At 49.8% G+C, this 19,774-nt stretch overlaps 6 protein-coding genes across 6 annotated transcripts; 3 read left to right on the top strand and 3 right to left on the bottom strand.

The window, feature by feature from the left end:
- Nucleotides 1-21: 21 nt before the first annotated feature.
- On the bottom strand, nt 22-433 carry CDV56_107276 (alpha/beta fold hydrolase; the record flags this gene model as incomplete). The annotated part of the gene is made up of 1 exon (XM_026760895.1): nt 22-433. A coding segment is annotated over one exon (412 nt), but the record flags the coding sequence as incomplete, so codon positions are not given.
- Nucleotides 434-1,062: 629 nt separating this feature from the next.
- On the bottom strand, nt 1,063-2,971 carry CDV56_107153 (uncharacterized protein; the record flags this gene model as incomplete). Its single annotated transcript, XM_026760772.1, has 2 exons — nt 1,063-2,769; nt 2,828-2,971. 2 exons carry the CDS (start codon nt 2,969-2,971, stop codon nt 1,063-1,065), a joined length of 1,851 nt encoding a protein of 616 aa, XP_026613086.1.
- Nucleotides 2,972-3,779: 808 nt separating this feature from the next.
- CDV56_106890 (uncharacterized protein) lies at nt 3,780-8,401 on the top strand (the record flags this gene model as incomplete). The annotated part of the gene is made up of 12 exons (XM_026760509.1): nt 3,780-3,791; nt 3,842-3,878; nt 3,932-4,000; nt 4,052-4,190; nt 4,259-4,646; nt 4,942-5,350; nt 5,405-5,788; nt 5,852-6,027; nt 6,586-6,789; nt 6,828-7,570; nt 7,720-8,070; nt 8,128-8,401. The coding sequence occupies 12 exons, from the start codon at nt 3,780-3,782 to the stop codon at nt 8,399-8,401; spliced, it is 3,186 nt and encodes a 1,061-aa protein (XP_026613085.1).
- Nucleotides 8,402-12,711: 4,310 nt separating this feature from the next.
- Nucleotides 12,712-13,782, top strand: CDV56_106590 (arylsulfotransferase family protein; the record flags this gene model as incomplete). The annotated part of the gene is made up of 1 exon (XM_026760209.1): nt 12,712-13,782. One exon carries the CDS (start codon nt 12,712-12,714, stop codon nt 13,780-13,782), a length of 1,071 nt encoding a protein of 356 aa, XP_026613084.1.
- Nucleotides 13,783-14,370: 588 nt separating this feature from the next.
- On the top strand, nt 14,371-16,897 carry CDV56_106392 (uncharacterized protein; the record flags this gene model as incomplete). The annotated part of the gene is made up of 4 exons (XM_026760011.1): nt 14,371-14,720; nt 14,794-14,937; nt 15,010-15,433; nt 15,545-16,897. 4 exons carry the CDS (start codon nt 14,371-14,373, stop codon nt 16,895-16,897), a joined length of 2,271 nt encoding a protein of 756 aa, XP_026613083.1.
- A 125-nt stretch (nt 16,898-17,022) lies between these two features.
- Nucleotides 17,023-19,187, bottom strand: CDV56_106246 (uncharacterized protein; the record flags this gene model as incomplete). The annotated part of the gene is made up of 3 exons (XM_026759865.1): nt 17,023-17,600; nt 17,791-18,583; nt 18,642-19,187. 3 exons carry the CDS (start codon nt 19,185-19,187, stop codon nt 17,023-17,025), a joined length of 1,917 nt encoding a protein of 638 aa, XP_026613082.1.
- Nucleotides 19,188-19,774: the final 587 nt, after the last annotated feature.

Here is a 19,774-nt window from a genome sequence, read left to right as displayed (position 1 = left end):
GAGTTGGGGTGGGATGGATACCTAGTAGAGCGATGAATGGGCTCACAACCTCACGGCAGTGCGCCCAGGTATTGAGCAGGTAAATCGTGCCGGCGCTGTGCGCGACAAGGCTGACGCGGGGAACCCCGAGATGGGCCAGCAGGCGTGGCAGCATATCGACCCAGACGGCGATGCGCTGGGTGAGTGGGACATCGGTCGACGCGCCCATGCCCGGCCGGTCGACAACGAGGAGGCGCACACCAGCGCGCTCTGCCATTACGTGCATAGGGATGCCTAGATAGCGCGACGCGAACATACCGGGCAGGAAGAGCAGGGCGGGGCCCGTGGGGCAGCCAATGTCGGCGAATGTGACGGTGAGCGGGCCATATGCTGTATTGAGAATGACGCGGGAGTGGAAGCGCTTGCTGGAAATGAGGCTGAGGGGATCAGGCATGATAATCTAGGTATGATCGAAGAGTATGCTCATAATCTCAGAAATGAATATGTTGTATTTCTGATGATGGTTGCCTGATTGTTATGCACCTGGACATTTTGGGGTTAGGGTCTGGTCATATCGATGCCTGAGATCTGAGGTATCTACGTCCCTCTAGCCCTAGAAACTAAGGTAGTCGGCTTCTTTAGATGGCTTCAATCAAGATCTTCAAGCTATTGCCCAGCTTATTCACTCCTTTCATTCCTCTGAGTAGTTCATCCAATGGCTGCACTGTTGTATAGCAGAGATGAGGACAGTCGCCTCAGCTGGGCCAAAGCCTGTAGAGCTCGACGGTGCCCGCGAAACGCTGCAAATCTTATCTTTCATAGGAAGATAGAAGTAATAATAGGACTGTTATTACTAGTCGGTAGTAAGTATTATACTAAGAATGAACTAGCTTTTATCAATTCATACACCTAAGGATGCCACCTGAAATGACTCTAGAAAGAACTGGGAAGACGTTGACTGGGAGCTTTGCCTAGTTATTTATTCTCTGCCTTATCTCAAGTCAGCCCACGCCAGCGGTTGATTATGAGGTGGCTTCCTGTAACCTGATATTAGCAAACCTCGCGTAACGCTGCTACACGCGCTTACTGATTCTTCTCATAGGCCTTCAGAATCTCTTCGGCAATCTTCGACGCCATCCCATAGAACACCGTCATCACGTGCGAGGACACCTGGGTAGGGGGAATAGAGCCATCAACCACGCGCAGGTTCTCCACTCCGTAAACCTTGGCAGTTTCATCCACGACACCCCCAAGTTCCTTCTTCATCATGCTGCAGGTCCCAATGCCGTGATAGTTGGCGCGGAAGTTCTGCCTCACGTAGAGTGCCCAGTCTTCCAGGGTCGCGTCATCGGACAAGAGCTCCCCCGGCAACGTCTCTCCGCCGAAATAGCTTGCCATATCCCCGGAGCGGGTCAGATCGCGCGCGAGCTTCGACGCCGCAGCCTGCCCGTACAGATCGAGCTCGTTTTGGAAATAGCGGGGGTTATACTCGAAGCTACGCAGGTAGGGGTCGTTGTCGAGGATCTTGACGTAGCCGCGCGTGAAGGGCAGCAAGTTCCACAGGTCAAAGTGGATACGGTTGTCGGTGTCCATGAAAAGTTCCGCATAGGAGACGTTGTTCTTGCCCAGCAGCCAATTTTGGTAGTTGACGTATTGGAGGAAGAGAGCAGACTGGTTGTGGAAACCGCCTCCGGCGACGGTATCGGCGGCCCATTTGCGCAGGGTGTCGTTGTCGTTTACCAGAGCCTCGAAATGATGCGCGTGTTCTCCGAATACCTCGGCGAAAATTGCAAAGTACGCGGCTTGACCTTGCCCGTTGCCATCCGGAGTGGTCGATGAGACGACGGAGGTTGTGGTTTGATCCTGCAGATTGAGGCCAACAGGAAGGTCGATCTTTTGTTCGATGTTGACTTTAGGCTCCGCCAGTATACTGGCCGGACCGATGTTCGAATATTGCAGAATGAGAGGGGAGATAGCCGATCCAGCAGCAAGGAGAACATCCTGGTTCGCCGTGACGTTGAATCTCCAGCCGTCCTTGCTGTGGGTGCCGAATTCGACTCCCGTTGCTCTGTACTTCGGGTCATCCTGTCCAGTCGACTTGAGATTGACTCTGCCCACAAGCTGACCGGTCAGCACAGTAATGCGGGCTTTCGACGTGTCATTCTTGAGCACGGGATCCAGCCACGACCGCTCAGCATCCGTGCGGATTTGCTTCTCGGTCAGGGTGTTGAGGAACATGGACACTCCGTGCGGATAACCGCAGCAGAGGTCCAACTGATAGGGCGCGCCTGTCGTGTCGTTGGCTGTGCGCATTAGGGCCTTGAGCAGTGGCGACCAATTGGTCTTTCGATCTCGCGCTCCAACCTCGACCTTACCCTTGTCAGGCTCAGAGTTATGGCAGCTTGGTTCATAATGGTGGAGATGGCCTTTGGTCACATGAGAGGAGTCCTTTGTTGGATCTCGAGGCTTTTCAATCTCGTCCATGTATTTTTTCAGACCCGCCCAGTTCCAGCCCTGGTTTCCAAAAACATGTTCCCAGGAATCGACCTGGTCTGTGTGTGGACGTGTCCAAGTTCCGCCGTTGATAAGAGTCGAACCTCCGAGGCCATTGCCCGACCGGACGATCTCAACCCGCTTGTGAATCTGGGGGTTGGTCTCATAGGCATGATCAACGCTGCTGCCAAAGATCTGGCCGTATGTGTTCAGATCGTCGATGATGGGACCATATTCGGACCCGTAGAATCCGCTCTCGATCACCAGAACGTTGAACTTATCCGGGTGGTCAAGAAGCTTGGCAGCGATGGTGAGACCCGTGAGACCTCCTCCGGCAATCACATAGATTTGCTACTTTCAGAGGATCGCTGATGACACCTGTGGCGGACGGAGCAATCGAGCTGTGGGCTGTGCTGCTTGGAGGGACTTGGAAAGGGGCTTGAAAGGGCTCGGCAAGTGTTCCGGCGAGGATCAGCCAAAGTAGGGGAAAGTGCTTCATGATGACTTGTCAACGTGGACAGTGCTCGAAACGGTATGATATGCTCAATGCAACGAATGCATTCTCCTAGTGATCTCTGGAGAAGATATAGACCTCCGTCCCACAACCATGGGCGTATGCTGTCATTGACCATATTGCTAAGGTGCATGTATTGAGTAATGCCTCATCTGAAAACGGACTGCAAGGCTTGAGAGCTGGTCATAATTGTCTAATGCCCAATGCCTGGACCACTGACAATCAGGAAGCTGTCATATCGCTTCGTGTTGTTGGGCCGTGGAAGAGTCCTTCCCTCTGTTTCAGGCAATTCATCTCAGCCCAAGATTAATCCTTCGACTAACAGTATGACAGAAAGCGAGTCCACAACTTCCTGAGCCCCGCCAACATTCCCAGAGGTGACATGTTCAAGCGTGGAACTGTAACGTTGCAGAGACGTCAGGATAGTAGTCTTGAAGTTGATACGAACCAGGACATATGAGGCATGAGTGCTAATTGAGGTCATGACATTGCAAATGGGGTAAATGCTCTCATGAGAAAAGAGATGAAGAGATATGCATCCTTTGTTCTCCTGGTGGAGGATTTCTCAGTCGAGGAGTCATTTGTGTAAAGTGCACTTTCCGCATTCAACCAGCCTCAATATTCCATATTCCAGCACCACACGGACCCAGATGAGAGGATATGAGAGAGCTTCACGATACTACGTCTTGCCAACTTATAAATCAGTCCTGGGGATGCTTGAGAAGCCATCGTACCCCGTCACAACCTACTACTTCTCCTTGAACCAACTGCCACCACTAATCCAATCGTCCCAATGGAGCACAAAGTATGAATCTCCCACAGATAGATGCTGGCCACTACTAAATCTATGTCAAGGACTTGCCAGGAAGACCCAATCCCACCTCGGCCCAGGGTAACGATCACTCAGCCCCAACTTGGTAATCAATGGCTTACAGACTTTCACAGATTTCTGTCCCAATACTGGGAAGATTCCTGACGCGCCCGTCTCAAAGGGCTATTTTACCATGTCGAATGGTAAGTGTCTGACTTGCCACCAACTGCCGAAGTGGCATTGACCATCTTTAGGCTGTCCCTTGGAGGATCCGCTGTTGACGGAAAGGATCGACAAGCCGGAGGGCAAGCATCGAATGGCCTCCCAGCTGATCCAAGATCTCAATGTTGTCGATACCATCTCTCATGTTACCCGTGAGCGGATTCCAGAAAGGTGAGACGTTACTGTCGTTCTGGCAGCGCCTCTGGACAGGTATCTGATACAGGAGCTGATTCGTACAGATACGTCCATGCAAAAGGAGTAGGCGCCTTTGGCATGTTCGAAGTCACCAACACAGACTTCATGGTTAGCGACTACACTGATGCCAAGTTCCTCAATGCTACTGGCAAGAAAACCCGGCTTTTTGCGCGCTTCTCGACTGTTGCCGGGGAGAGAGGCTTCCCGGACACTGTCCGAGACACCAAGGGCGCGGCCTTTAAGCTCTACACTGAGGAAGGGAATCTCGATTGGGCGTTTCTGAATCCCGTGAGTCCCGTCGGATACCAAAGTGTTTGCCTAGCTAATACGCCATCCAAGGAAATCTTCTTGATCAGGGACCCTGCCAAGTTCCCCTCTCTTGTCCATGCGACAAAGCGGGATCCCGCAAGTAACCTGCCCGACGCCAACATGGTAAGCCATTCTGTCTATAGTCTTTGGCATATTTTGGTTACTAGCAAGCACATAGTTCTGGGAGTAAGAGAATCTCTTGAGTGTTGATTGTGATCTTGCTAATGTTGGGAAGCTACTTCAACAACCATCCGGAGGGGTACAACGCATTGATGAGGATCTTCAGTGACGAGGGCACCCCAAAGTCGTACTATCGAATGCAGGCGTCTAGTGTGCATTGTTATACGTTTACCAAAAAGGTTGCTGCAACTGATCTTCCGTGACATGATTGACTCGCCAGTACTGACAAAATAATTAGAAAGGAAGCGACTGGCAGCACACCCTGGTCAGGATCAAACTAGTCCCTGACCCCCCCATCAATCCCGACAATGACTATTTCGACCTGGGTGCTGCGACCACCATGGCTGGAAAGGACCCGGACTGGCTGACTCGCCGTTTATACGACGAGATCACGAACGCGCAAAAGGATCCAGTGAAGAACAAGTACCCAGCCTGGAAGGTCAAGGCACAAATAGTCAAAGACCCCAGCATGAGCCCTGTGAACATCTTTGATGCCACCAAGATCCTCCCAGAGGCTGTGTTTCCATGGAAAGAATTCGGCAAGATAACATTGACTGAATGTCCGCAGAACTTCTTCACGCAGGTAGAACAGGCCGCCTTCAACCCGGCAAATGTCGTCCCCGGCTGGGATATCTCTCCTGATCCTCGTATGTCGGACCCTGTTCATTTGCCCAAGAACAAGTGCTAACTTCCGAGTCTAGTGCTCCAGATCCGCCTATTCGCGTATGGAGATACACAAAGATACCGTCTCGGCGTCAACAACGACCAGCTGCCCACCAACCGGCCATGCTCATATGTCTTCAGCCCCACCAGACGAGACGGAGCATACAACATGACCAACTACGCCAACGCGCGCAACTACATACGAAGCGACGACAACAAAAACCCCCCTGACCACTACAATATAAGTTTCCTCGGCTGGTCGGGGAAGCTCGAACGATTCAAGAACACTGTGGATACTACCGACTACGAGCAATGCTACGATCACTACAAGAGCATGACTCCGAAACTACAGGCAAACTTCATACCGAACGTTGCGGCTTCTCTGTCCACGGCCCAGATAGTGACACAAGATAAATCGATCGGTGAGTAACCACCTACTGCAATTCACAGACCCAGCGTAGTGTCACTGACTCACGTCTGAGCAGAAATCTTCAAGCTGATCAATGGCGAGCTCGCGGACAAGATCAAAAAGGCTTTGGAGAGCAGAATTGCCGCTAATAAAAGACTCGCCCAGGCCACCCCGGGTGTCGTGGCAGGAGCAGAGCAACCCCATGAACTCAGTTACGTTCCTCCTACGGCACCGGATCCTTTCACGGGGGTGGTAAGTGATATTTTCGAGAAGATGTAATGGCTAGTCACGCACTCGATCACAGAAAAGAGAAGTTGAAGGGAAACAAGATGGTCGTTTTCATGTTGCACCAACTCCACAGGTGCTTTGGTAGGGTTGAGGATAATTTGCTGGTGTTTTGTCTAGAATTGTTCTAGAGCTCTTGGTTAAAGTATCTAGGCAAGAATAAGATGTGATATAGTACGATGGAAATACCCGGCCCCTGCCAGTCGTAAAAGTGTGAAATGGGAATTCCAGCTCTGTAGTTCAGTTAGTTCTACCATGATGCGACAGAGCATTTGCTTTCACTTTGTTCTTTGTTACATTTATTAGATAAGCACCAGTCATGGATGCACCCTGGACCCTGGTCATCGAGAAACGCGTCTTTGGGCCAGTGTTTTGATATCGACCTGAGCCGGTCTGGCTTGTGCCGGGGTGTCCTTCTTTTCCTCTCCCGAGACGTGTTCTGAATGCCCCTTTTCTGGCCCAAGATCCCATCAGTCAAATTATCCAGTGAAGTTGTGATCGAATCTAAACTTGGAAACAACCGAGAACATTTCCCTTCGCAACGTGTCTGCCGCCGGACAAGAAGTCCCTGACGAGCACAAACGAGATGAGAACCAAAAGGCCTCACCTGAAGCGGACCCGGAACGATCTGGCAATCCTTCTGGACGTGAAGAAGCCCAGTATTCCTCAGGAATTCGATTTCACCTCGCCGTTGCGACCCTGTGTCTGGGAATATTCCTCACCACAATGGTAGGTCATGCTCGCGTCGAGCAACGTCTCTGGCTAAGCGCTTGTGTTTCTTTCCAGGACAACACGATCATCGCCACCGCGCGTACATTTCCGATGAGTTTCACTCGCTCAAGGATGTCGGCTGGTACAGCAGTGTTTACACCATGGCCATCTGTGTCACCCAGCTTCTCTTTGGCAAGCTGATTGCCCGGTACTCTGTACGATGGATCTACAGCATATCCATGTTTTTCTTCCTGGTCGGATCTGCCGTCTGCGGCTCTGCGCCCAACTCTCCCGCACTCATCATTGGACGTTCGATTGCTGGTCTGGGATGCGCGGGCCTCTTGGTCGCTGCCTTCTCCCTTGTTCCCTTCCTTGTCCCGCCGACGAAGCGCCCTGTCGTCCTCGGTCTGATCTCAGCCGCCCGCGGGCTGGCGACGACGTTTGGCCCCTTGATCGGAGGGGCGCTCACCGAGAAGGTGTCCTGGCGCTGGAACTTTTACATCAACCTCCCGATAGGCGTCACCATTCAAGCCGCCTTCCTTCTCCTTGTCCACCCGCCGAAGCGTGACGGCGAGGCCTTCACCTCCTGGGCTGATTTTTTGCAGACTCTCGATATTTTTTGGCCTCGCGGCTCTTCTACCATCGATTGTTTGCCTTCTTCTGGCGTTGCAATGGGGCGGTCTCCAGTACCCCTGGCAAGATGCTCGCGTCATCGCGTTGCTGGTCCTTTTTGGCGTCCTGGGTATCGCATTTGGCTGTATCGAAGTCTGGCAGGGCCCCAACGCTTTGCTCCCAACCCGTGTATTTACCCAGCGGACTGTCTCATCCGCGTCATTCTTCGGCTTTTGCACGACCAGCGCCATTTTCGTGCTCACTCACTACCTTCCCATGCAAGTGGTCATTTACCTTCCCACCTCTATCTGTGGAGTGCTGGCCATGAATCTACAGATGGTTCCAAGGAGTTAAAGGCGCCAGCCCCATCCAGTCCGGCGTATGGACGCTTCCATGGGTTATCACTAGTACCATCACGTCGCTCGCCTGTGGAGTACTCATCTCCAAAATAGGCTATCCCGACGTGTTCATGGTAGCGGGAACTGTTTTCGGCGCAGTCGGATCGGGCCTCTTTACCACGTTCACTATAGACACGGATACCGGGAGATGGATCGGCTACCAGATAATCTTCGTTGTGTCTTCTTGTCTCTCCAGCCTCACTCCTTTGATGGTGGCTCAGCATGCCCTCCCCCTTAAGGACGTCCCCATCGGCTCTGGGATGGTCATGTTTGCCCAGACGATTGGCGCGTAGGTTTGAGCGCGCTCCAATACTGTCTGATGTCGAACTAACCCCTCATACTCCAGGTCAATCTTTGTTGCTGTTGCACAAGCGCTCTTTACAAACAGTTTAGACAATGGCCTGAAAGGGATTGGGGTGGCTGGTGTCGATGCAAGCACTATCTCGTCAGGCGGTATCATGACGCTCACCCAAGGCTTGACAGGCAACACTAAGAGGTCGATACTTGTCGTGATCAACCATGCTTTGACTCAGTCATGGCAGCTTGCTGTTGTTCTGAGCTGCATCTCTATTATCGGTGCGGTGACTGTGGAGCACAGCAAGATGAGGAAGAGGAATTGACCTCGGGTGGTGTTGAGTGGTCTGGGGATCTACCTAACATATTCGAGCATTCATGCCATGTGGCAAGCCTTGTAGCATATAATCATTCGGCCCGTCTGCAATTACAGGAACATGAACATCGTGCTCTAGCGCAGCTACTGGGTGGATGTAATGGCCCATTAGGAGTAACTTTCTATCACTCTTCTTTCTATGACCACCTTCCCTAGAGTAAGTGTTGAGATAGAGCTTACAGCATTAGGCCTACTTATCAGTGGAATTAGATCTTTCTAATTCATGATTATTAAGAAATTTAAATTTTTTTTTTTGACAGACTGAGAGTTGTGGCCAAGAAGCTTCCTCAGAACTAAAGCAGGCTGGAGCATCCATGATTATGGGCGGACTCTAGATTCTAGCACTGGCTGCATTAAAAAGTCATCATATGCAAGCTCCTCTGCTGTCGGCCGCTCATCTGGCAACCAGCGGAATATCCTTCGCAAGAATCTCAAAAAGAGAACGCCATCTTCTCCAGAAAATTGCCGCTCTCTCGTGGCCAGCGTTTGCTCTGGTATGGGCACAGATCCCTTTCAATTACCTGCAACAAGAAGTCAGAACGACGAATGGCGAATGGGTCAGGAGGAAAAGATAGGTACCTTGCAGGTCCCAAAATTGGCGACATTTTCCGCTTCTTTTCAGAAAGTCCTGAGAAGGAGGTCCCATAAGTGACACCATTTCTGCTAGATGCTGTTCATCATCAAGGAGATGATCTTTCTTTGCGAAAAAAGATGGCTGCTTTCGACTAGATCCCAAGCCTAAGGTATTCATCAGCTTTAAATTGAGTATAGAGGGAAAAAGAGACAGCAGGTAGTGAGACGGCAAGTGGTTAGACAGGGCAAGTTTGCTCACCATGGCACCGATTGACCAGATATCAACCTTGGAGTCCCAATCCATATCCAAGATCACTTCTGGTGCCCGGTAGATTCCGGGCATAATATCTCCCCTGTGTCTTCCGCTTCCAACTCGAGCCTCGCCAAGGTCAGAAATCACAGGCAAGCCTGTACTAACAGGCAGTGGTCGGGAGAAGTAAATATTACGACCAGCCAGAACTTTTCTCGCAATCGGTCTCCTGGTCTCATCTTCTTCGATCTGTGAGAAAATCAAAGGATCCTCAATCCCAAAGAGTATATTATTTGACGAGATGTCTCAGAATACTGAGCATAACTTCCTGAACATGTTTTGATTATGTACTTACCTGTGTGAACAACATTGTTTTCATGCATAAAAGCTAGTGAGATTAAGATGAGTTGAATGCTCCTCTGAACAAGATCCTTTGGGAACTTCTTATCAGGGAGTAGGTCACGGAACTCAGTGAAACTCATTCCAAGGGGCTGATAAATCAAACATGTGTGCTTCCCATGGGGACCAACAACCTCAAATGAATCAAGGACTAGACGAACTAGTTTTTTCCCAAAATGTTCACTGCATTTCGTCAAATGCTCAGAAATACTGATCTCATTACTAGGCCGTTGACCCTGAACACACATTTTCAGTGTGTAGAAACCGTGGTCTCTGCAACTAATCAGATATATGTGACGCTCTCATGACCTTGCTGGGTACTCACTGAAGATCCCGGCATAGCCAGGCTGTGGAAGACGTGCCATACCCGAGCTTAGAGACCACCTGATACCTTCCCGCAAAAACTTCGCCGATATAAACAGGGTAGTATCGTTCTGCGACATAGAAGGGAAGTTGCTCCTCCTCTATTTTCTCTGAGGGGTCCAATTTCACGAATCCGGATGCAGGAAATTGGCGCGGACGAAGTCGTGGAACTGACGCCATAGTTCTTATGATAGTACCATGCAGAGGGACAAATTTGTCAAGTGGACGTCTCAAGGATATCAGAAATCCTTTGGGACTCCGAAGAAGTGCTGGCATGGTAAATTGTTACTGAAACACCTCGTCCTGGCTGCGGAGAGAAGGGAGGAACGTTGATTAATAATAATTGGATTGCAGCCACAGAATTCCAAAGGCTCCAGTCTACGCTTATTGGCCGTAGAGGGCGGCAGTTGTTTCACACCACTGACAACAGCGCTACCTCTTCCGTCCTATATTTACTTAGTACCAGATGATTTTGGAAAAGTTTCAGCGTCCGTGACTCCGCAAAATTCTGCCTGTTGGTCAAACCTATCTCCTCCAAAGGCACATTAAGTAGTGGCATCCATAGCAACTTCAGTCCGAATTAGTCTATCAGGGTACTTCCCAAAGTGGACAAAGCTATTAGGTCTCATTGTGATCTCATGGTATCGGCTCCAACAATTAACATCATCTCTATCCTAAATATATACATCGAGACTGTCAGTGACTGTCTTCATAGACTCAATCTCAATGACAAGCCAATTATCTGGATTGTTTTGTCATAAAGATTCGTTCAACCTATAGCCAATGAGATCAATTTATACTTCATGGTTACTAGCCTAATACCAGATAGTTCCTACTAAGAACAACATGGGCAATGTCTGGAGACGGCCTTCAATTGAAGCAGCCTTTAATCAGATCGCCGGATTGCTTCATGGTTCAACCCACTGGTTTGTAAAGATTGAACAAAAGTTTATTTTAAAAAGCATTTCCTTACTCTCTGTGCTAGGTTAGAAAGCAGACCTTTATCCTTAATTTAGACTTGTGATCGGGTCGGGTTCAGGTGGGTACAGGCCTAGCGGGGCCTGACCCACAGCGGGCTCGGGACTACGTCTAAGGACCCGCCAGACAAGCTGTACCCGCCCCGGGGGCCCGAGTTACCCGCAGATAGCCTGAAACTCTAGGCGGTCGCCCTATCTAGGGATAAGGGAGGCAGTAGCCTGGATACCATTACCGCTCTGAACTTCAACTGTTTTTAGAATTTAAATTCTCCTAACTTATCTAGCCTGCTCGTACAAAAACAATCTTTTCATATAGAATATGTAGTAATTATCATTTTCCCAGCCTGTCTCCAAAATAAGGATTCAATATCCAGGGGTTGAATAAGTGTTGGCTAGAAATCAATTTTAAACCATGTTGGTTGCTGGTCGATATAGTCAGTAGTAGTAGCTGTTGGTCCCACCACCATATCCTAGGTGCCATTTATCATAGTTGGTTGCCTTAAATGTGTCAGATGATCTCCATATTGCAGACAAGGTGTAACAGTGAGTTGGATAATTACAAATAATGCACTGATTTTGGGTTCAGGTTGTTTGATGACTGATTTAGTGTGGAGAGGTATCCGCAAACAAGGGCAAGTAATTATGAATGTGGCTCTAGATTTGCTTCAATGCGCAATGAAGACGTAGATGACTCGGTAGAAGGGATATTCTGGATTATTCATTTAATTGAGATCTCCTTTATATAGTGGAATCTATTTAGAGGAAAGTGCATAGAACTAAAGTAAGCAAATGGATTTGCACTTATTAAACATAGTCATAGTCCACTAATATTGAATACAATGCAGTGCCAGAGATACGGCCATGGACGACTTACAACCCAGGGATTATGTCAAGATAAAGTTTTATATCTGTTCCATGTTACATGGTCTAGCTAATGTTAATTTATGTTTAAGGAGCAGAGTCATGACGTAATAAGATTTGTTCTTTCTAACCCTCATACGACCAGTCCCATTAACACTCTCGACTGCCTCTTAAAATCAGTTAAAGTCGTTTGCATTATTATATCAGTCCAGGCGCGCCAGAATACTTATGGCCAAGGACAGTGATCTCCTATACTCAAGTCACCATGGCGCCGAACCAGAACAGCAACCTAGTATCCCTTAGAAGAGAACTGCTGGGGATTGTTTGTATCTTGACATTTGTTCATGTGATAAATTGCGCGAATTGGACGTCCTTCGAGTCTGTCAGTGGAAGTTACCATCTAGGATCGCCCAGAAGCTATGCTGACTCCCATTCAACCTGGCAAGCGGCCGGATATCCGCGCCCCAGTTCTTAATATCAGCATAAAAGACGATAGTCTTCTTAGCCCAGGCTACCTATTCCTCACTCCCTATGGCATAGATATGCCAGGGCCCTACATCTATGACACTTCTGGTGTTTGTGCATCCCCCCTGCCCTGTCTCTTAACAGTTCTGACGTGCCTAGAACCTCGTATGGAGCGGTGCTAATCGCTCAGCCACTGGGATTTTCCATGATCTCCATGTTTGCCCTTATGATGGATCAGACCACCTCTGCTTGTATCAAGGGACGCAGATTGAGGGATATGCAAGGGGTCGACATATGATTTTGGACAGCAGTTACAATTCCACAGCCTCCGTGCAAAGTGGGAACGGGTTGGTGTCAAGCGATTTACACGAAATGAGAGTGCTTGATGGAAAGACGGCACTCATAACAATATATCAACCACGGCCTTACAACCTTGAAGCATATGACGTAGAGCCTGGAAATAGTAGTTGGGTTATCGACGGCGTCTTTCAAGAGGTCGATATAAAGACAGGAGAGGTCCTATTTGAGTGGAGCTCGCTTGACCACGTTCCCCTTTCGGCTACCTACACCCCTCTGCGGTTGGACGGACTGGTGGGTGACGGCTTGAGTAATGCTAGTGCTTGGGATTACTTTCACATTAATTCAGTCGATAAGAATCCGGAAGGTAACTACCTTGTGTCTTCAAGACATACCAGCTGCATATACAAGATTTCCGGCATGGACGGGTCCATCATATGGCGGCTGGGCGGCACTCAATCTACTATACAACTGACGAATTTCAATTTCTCCTTTCAACACGACGCTCGATTTCGAGAGGAGAATGAGACCATGACGGTTCTCTCTCTCTTTGATAATGCAAGCGACCAACATCAGAACACATCATCGACGTCGTCAGGGATGGTTATCTCTATCGACCACAGTACGAACTCTTCGACCTTGATCAGACAATACCACGCCCCGGGTGATGGTCTTCTTTCGACAAGCCAGGGAAACACTCAAATATTGCCAAACAAGAACGTCGTAATCGGATGGGGCAGCAAACCTTCAATCTCGGAGCATACCGAGAACGGCACTGCAATATTCTTCGCCACATTGACAGACACCGATTCAGAGAATTACCGCGCATACAAATCTAACTGGACCGCAAAGCCAAGCGACCCTCCTCTCCTTCGGACATACAGTACATCCACAAAGTCAGCAACCACCTTCTGGGTAAGCTGGAACGGAGCCACAGATGTCGACCGTTGGAGAATTCATGCTACTACCCCTGCGTCCGACGAATTTATGCCTTTGGATGTAGTACACAGCCAGGGCTTTCAGACTAAATGTGTGAGCACTAGCTACCACTCTCGGGCTTTTGCGGAGGCTCTTGCAACGGATGGGTCGAGTTTAGCAAACTCATCAATTGTGGCTACATCATCGGTCTCTCCTGGGAGAGATTAGGAGCTCAGGAAACTTGGCCAGCAGATTCCTGTTTAAATCTGCCAGGGCCGTGTAAGTAAATCTATGACGGTCAATTGAGGCTAAGGTCTATCATCCAAGCCCTCCTTTTGTTATACTAAAGACATCTCATTGTAATGAGCAGATGCTTCCTCTAATGCGTTCGTTACTGAGGAGATCAGCATTTTTGAGGCTTTTGGGGTGATAACCGACTTCCAAGTCGACCGCAAGGATAAAGTCTGCCATATTGACGGCCAGCACTTGCTACTGACATAGTTTGGGGGAAATAGTGCTGCTTGTGATGGGGGTGAGTTTCAACCCACATTAAGAATTTACTAGTACTTATACTATTCGACTGTTGATGGGTTAACACCTTACGATAGGCAGCATAAAATCCCTTTTCTTCTTAGGCTGGGAAATGTCTCTTCTGCCTGATGCAGGCGCATCGCCTCAGCCTTGTGTTGGGTCACGTGTGCTGCGAATTAGACCAGCTGATAAATTGGCTCATCGAGCGTCCCAGCTGCATACAAGCGACCAAAGACCACGAAGCGGCGAAATCATCTGAAGACCCATCACTTGAGATCATAGACAATGGCGTCTCGTGGAAAGAAAGGTCTCCGACCCGAGGATCAGCAGCGTCTGATGGATGAATATGGAATCTCATTTGATGGTCCCTTACTTCCTTGTGAGTGGCCAATACACCACAGAGAAAATTTTGCCAAGGTCCGCCAAATCAAGAAAGAGACCTACGATGATTATGGGAGAGACGGCAGATTAGAACACCGATTGACGGTCTTGTCCGACATCATGCATATCAAGCAACAGGCCGCCAAGCTCCGCAGCGAGGCGTATCGGTGTCGTAGGCAGAGGGTCAATGAAGGCACGTGGAGGTTGTCGACCGAGAATATTGTCACCTCCAGATTTAAGGCTGAGGTTATATGGTGAGCGAACCCAAGAACTGTCCACAGCTTATCTGTTGCTCGTACGAGGCATGGCTAAGGGTGGATTGCCCAGTCGCAAATGCCGCAAGCGGTTCTGGGAGGCGGATTTTCAGGCAGAGCAAACCGAGTGGGCCGTAGCGGCCGAAGATTTACGAGAAAGACGCGCGAAAAGGTTGCCATGCAGTTGCAGCAACGAGGAAAGGATGTTAGTGGATATGTATGTACTGGCCGGGATCCTGTTGATCTAATAGGAGAGGGGACAATCATGTCGACACTAACAACCAGGCAGTCATGATCCAGGCTCTAGTTCTTTGTTTGCACATCGCTCGGACACGCCCTTACAATATCACTGCGAGGATCGCCGACTCCTTGAACAGGGCATTCCCCAGCGAATTCCAGATCTTATCATTGGCCTGGAGCATACCGCCAGCCTGAAACAACTGCTACCCAAATCTCAGTCGTTGAAGCACAGCCCCTTCATAGACGGCCATGCGTCATATCCCTTCCTTCTAATTGAAGCGAAATCGGAGAAAGGCAGCCCCGGCTTTGAGTCGGTCGAACGACAGAGCGCATTCCCTCTAAGAACATTGCTGAAGCTCCAGCAAGACTTACAACAAGTGAATCAAATTTTCATCAGCCCGTTAGTATGGTTCATGGCAAACCAAGGAGATGAATGGCGGGTTTATGCGTGCGTCGTTGACGGAACACGATACGTGGGTGCTGACATTTCACGGACTATGGTTCTTATGCTGATTTAGATGGTCCTGTAGAGAATCATCGATTTATGGCACGGATGCATGCTTTCACTTGATGATGCCCTGCAGATGTTGCTTATTGTTGATCACATTTGTGACTGGGCACGAGATATCTTTCGGCCAAACGTCCTCCGCTGTCTCAGTGGCCGCGATGACGTTTGGCGGGACGAGACACCTGCGTCTATTTACCCCGAGTGCCCGCCTAACGCTGACCCAAGTTCCGATACTGTGACGCTAAGAAGTCTCCAGTCTATCACCAGACGGACCCATAGTCTTTCTCTAGACCCAGTCTCGAGGGATTCGCAGGTCACCGCCTCTGTCCGTCTTCGATCAGAAGAATCCGAGGACCGTTCAGATATCACATTCAATGAGCCACCTCATCCGTACTTACGATACTCACACAGCAGTGTTCATCTGCCTCCTTGGGGACAATTTGCCACTATTCGTCATTCAGATATGATTCGTTTCTCTTTCCACATCTTATCTATCCCGGAAGATACGTCCCAGGTTCGAAGAGTGCTAGGATCATTGGGCGAGCCGAACTTGGGTGTACACGACACTTGTTCCTTGCTGTTGCAGTTGATGGAAGATGACCAAAGCGTCACAGTGACCATGAATGCCATCTACCAACTGGAGGCTATGTGGACTGACCGGCCATACAGCCTAAACGCTCTTGCAGATCATCCTGTCCGTGCTCGGGTTCTATTCAACACCTATATCAGCGAGGACTGGCAAGTGGTCAGAGAGATTCATTGCATTGTGGCATCTCGATTAGCCCTCCGAGCACTGATGCTTGTGACCACCGGGAGGCACCTCGTCGCGCCACGCGGGGCCAATTTTCCGGACATTAGCGTTGAGACAGAAGGAGTGCATTCCCTCCGCCGCTTGTCGGGGGGCTATTCGGTGGCCGCTGCTCTTTCGGCGGCGTATCTTTGTTTGGTTACAGACGCATCGGATTCCGGGGAGACCCATTCGTCTTGGGCCTTGCGCAAGGTGGCTGAACAGAATCCGCTCTTCGATTTTGAAAAGAAACTCGCGTACAAGCAAGCGTGCAACCCAACCTCGGTGAAACTTGAGGCCATTTCAGGCAGTTCCAGCGTACCCGATGAATTCGGATCCCTTTATGGCTTAACTAAAAATATGGACCGCACAGGTGCTATTCTGATCAAAAAGCCTCTCTTTTGGACCTCAGAGTCTCCGGATTTCTGCCTCATGGTGGTCGATGGCACATCCTTCACGGATCCAGTCGAACTAGGTCGCAAGTTATCACGGGTCTGCGAGGTTCAGAATATTTACATTACGGAACCAGAAAAGGGGAAGGGGGCGCACCCATTATCGGAGCGTGATCAAATTGGTATTCTGCGATGGATAGAGATACTTTCAGGCCGACTACCGGACGATTCACCGTGTTTCATTGACTAAGGCAATTCTGGAGGCGGAGGGATATTTCGGGCAACAATCTCCCATCGCCTTCTGTCAGGAATCTGCATGACGCGCAAAGATAGGCTCAATTACAGAGTATAAGCAATTTATATATATACAAATGTTCATGATTGCCCCGCAACAACAACCGCTTGGGTAAGCCGTTCACATTCTTGTCGATCGGAAGGGAGACGTTGCACGAACGTCTTGCAGTTCACTCGCATACAATCAGACCTCCAAAAATACAGAGATGGTAGTAGGCAGAGCTTAACCTCTATGCCATGCATCGTAGAGGCATTTGTTGTCATCTCGCTGCCCTGCACCGTCTCGGGCTTCATCTGCTCTGCTCGGAAGGGTGTCCGAGGGGGGTAAAGCACCGCCTCGAATTGGTACGTGCTCAACATGAATTTATACTTGATTTCGAGAGCAAGTGCAAATATTTTGATCATTTTATCTCTGGTGCTCATCCAGATGCGCTCATCTACACCCCAAGTGTAGAAACGATGAACTGAAGGAACTCCGTACGATCCTGCGGAATGTACCACTATGCTGTCGTCGTTGCGGAAGATCCGGGAAAGGACCTTGGACAGCCGACAGGCGAGTGACTCGGCTTGTCGAGGAAGTATGTTGTCTTGGAACAGGGTTCCTTCAAAAAGTGACTGGTGCGCGGCAAAATCCAGGTTCTGAAGGGCAACCGCTCCATCTGGCGGCTTGTTAGCACTATTTACTACCAAAAAAGGAAAGGAATCTGTTGCAGAAGGGGATACAGGACAGAACCGTAGAAGTAAGCAAGGATAGAAGGAAGATAGGAAGAAGAATGAAAGATAGTGCACCTCTTGTTCTGAGATGGCCCCTGTATTCATCTAGTAGCACTGAGTCAGTCAGACTCATACCGGGCAGCTCAGCCTCAAAGACCCATTCGCAGAGAGTGGCCGCAGTCAAAGCACGCACGACTGACTGCAAGCTCAATTTGGACAGCTGAATTCGCACTTTCTCTGTGGAAAGCCGCTCCTGGGGGGTCAGGCCCAATATTGTTCGAACAAGGGCGGCCAGGTCCGCGCCGTCGTCTAAGTTCGGGGGCTCAAAGTGGTCAATGTTATCGTGATCTAAGAGTAGCTGCTCCATGTAGAAATCGATATCGTCCATTGTCTTGTCAACCCATCTTAGGCTCCAAGGTCGTATCACGCCTGTTGATGAGAGCTGAGTAAACTTCCCCAACTCTCTGGCTTTGTCGACTTTCCTCTGCAGGTATGCGATTCTGTCCTCCAGATTCGCCACCTCCAAGACGAGTGATTTACCATCGGCTCGCGCCCTCTCTGCCCGCTCCAGGCTGTGTATACGGGCTTTAGCCACTTCGTCGCGTTCGACAGCTTCGCCCAAACGCATATGCAAGAAGACCATAAAAGATCGAGTTTCGTTTTGCAGCTCACCCAGTACTCGCACCTGCTCTTTAAGCGCCGCAAGCTCGGACTTAAGAGTTTCCAATGCCCCTGCGGTCCAAGGATTTGTTGCTGTTGTTTGATCACTCCCATTCTTTGCGCTAGGTACGCCAGCCATGGTAATATCATCCGCGTCGGGCGTTTTATCCGTTTTATCTGTTGTACCCGTATGGACAGGATCCTTTTCTTTGTTGCTTTTGGCCTCGCCATCTTCTTCTCCTTCCCGGCTCAAGTCGCTGACTGGAAACTTTGCGCAGTTCAATAAAATTAGCTCTTGATCTCCGCCGGACATGCCGGATCAATACCTTATTAGAAAGACGACCTCTCTTGCTATGCTGGCTCAGGGGCCGCTTAGCTTTAGAAATTCGAGCCGTTGAAATCACAACCGAAGGAACTCGTAGATGTGGCAATTGCCCTCTCGTAGATGTCGGCCGCCGGTTATCCCCATGATGTTGCGATGGCGTTGCACTGTTTCGAGATACACTCCTCAGACGTCGCGGAAAGTTCAGGTCTCTTTCCCTGAGCTCCATCGCCCTGGCCAAGATGAAGTCCTTTTGCTCCGTCGGCAGGTGAGTCAGAGTCTCGGATCCATGCTCGTGCAATACGGCGACCTTTTTAGCGCTCTCGTCTCCGTAGCGTAACCAGGACAAATACAATTTCCTCCGACACTGCTCATAGGTGTAGCTGACATTGCACTCCCTACGGAGGTGCGCGGAAACTGATTGCCTGAAGGCTTCAAAGCCATCCGAACTCTTCTGCAGGTTGTAGTCGAGCCACGCCAAAAGCTCGTTCTCCTCGTGAGGTTTCCAGTTCGCCGGCTCCGCATGAGGAACTCGTTTAGATCGCGCCATACCAGATCAATTAGTCTGCTCGGGCGAAACAGATGAATATGTGTACAAGTAAAAGACACTGGCTTTTGTCAGACGGAGGAAATTTGCAATTGCAAGGCGGAGAAGCAGCCGTATGCAGCCTTGCTGCGCCGCAATTTACGTTCCGCCCAATCGGCCCAGTCTCGATTGCTGACTCAAGCGTCTGATACATGCGCCAGGGGCCAAACCGGCACGAGGCTCACTTCCTGCGTAACTGGCGAGAGGCTTTGCAGGAGTAGTCAAGTCTAGCGCTGCTACTACCTCCAATCAGAACGGCAATGTTCGCGCCAGTCCATGTCGAAAGGAGGAGTTCAAGCGACGTACTTCTGTCTAGGCACCATAGTTCAGCTGCGCTTCGTTCTGGGAGCCTTCTGCTTCGTAATCCCTGCTAGGAGAAGCCCGATAGCCTATCGACGGGCAGGAAGAAAATTTTTCTTTTCTGTGCAGTTCACCCAGTCTTGTTGCTTGAGAGATTCTGACCGAATCTAGCTACTTGCGCTCACTCAGCTCTGCAGAGACATCGCCTGTACAGGGTCAGAGGTATGGTTCCCTGTGCCAAAAGAATTTCT

The sequence above is a fragment of the Aspergillus thermomutatus genome, assembly GCF_002237265.1.
Source record: "Aspergillus thermomutatus strain HMR AF 39 chromosome Unknown NODE_142, whole genome shotgun sequence".
NCBI classification, from domain to species: Eukaryota; Fungi; Ascomycota; class Eurotiomycetes; order Eurotiales; family Aspergillaceae; genus Aspergillus; species Aspergillus thermomutatus.
This window is presented reverse-complemented; position numbering and strand designations above follow the sequence as displayed.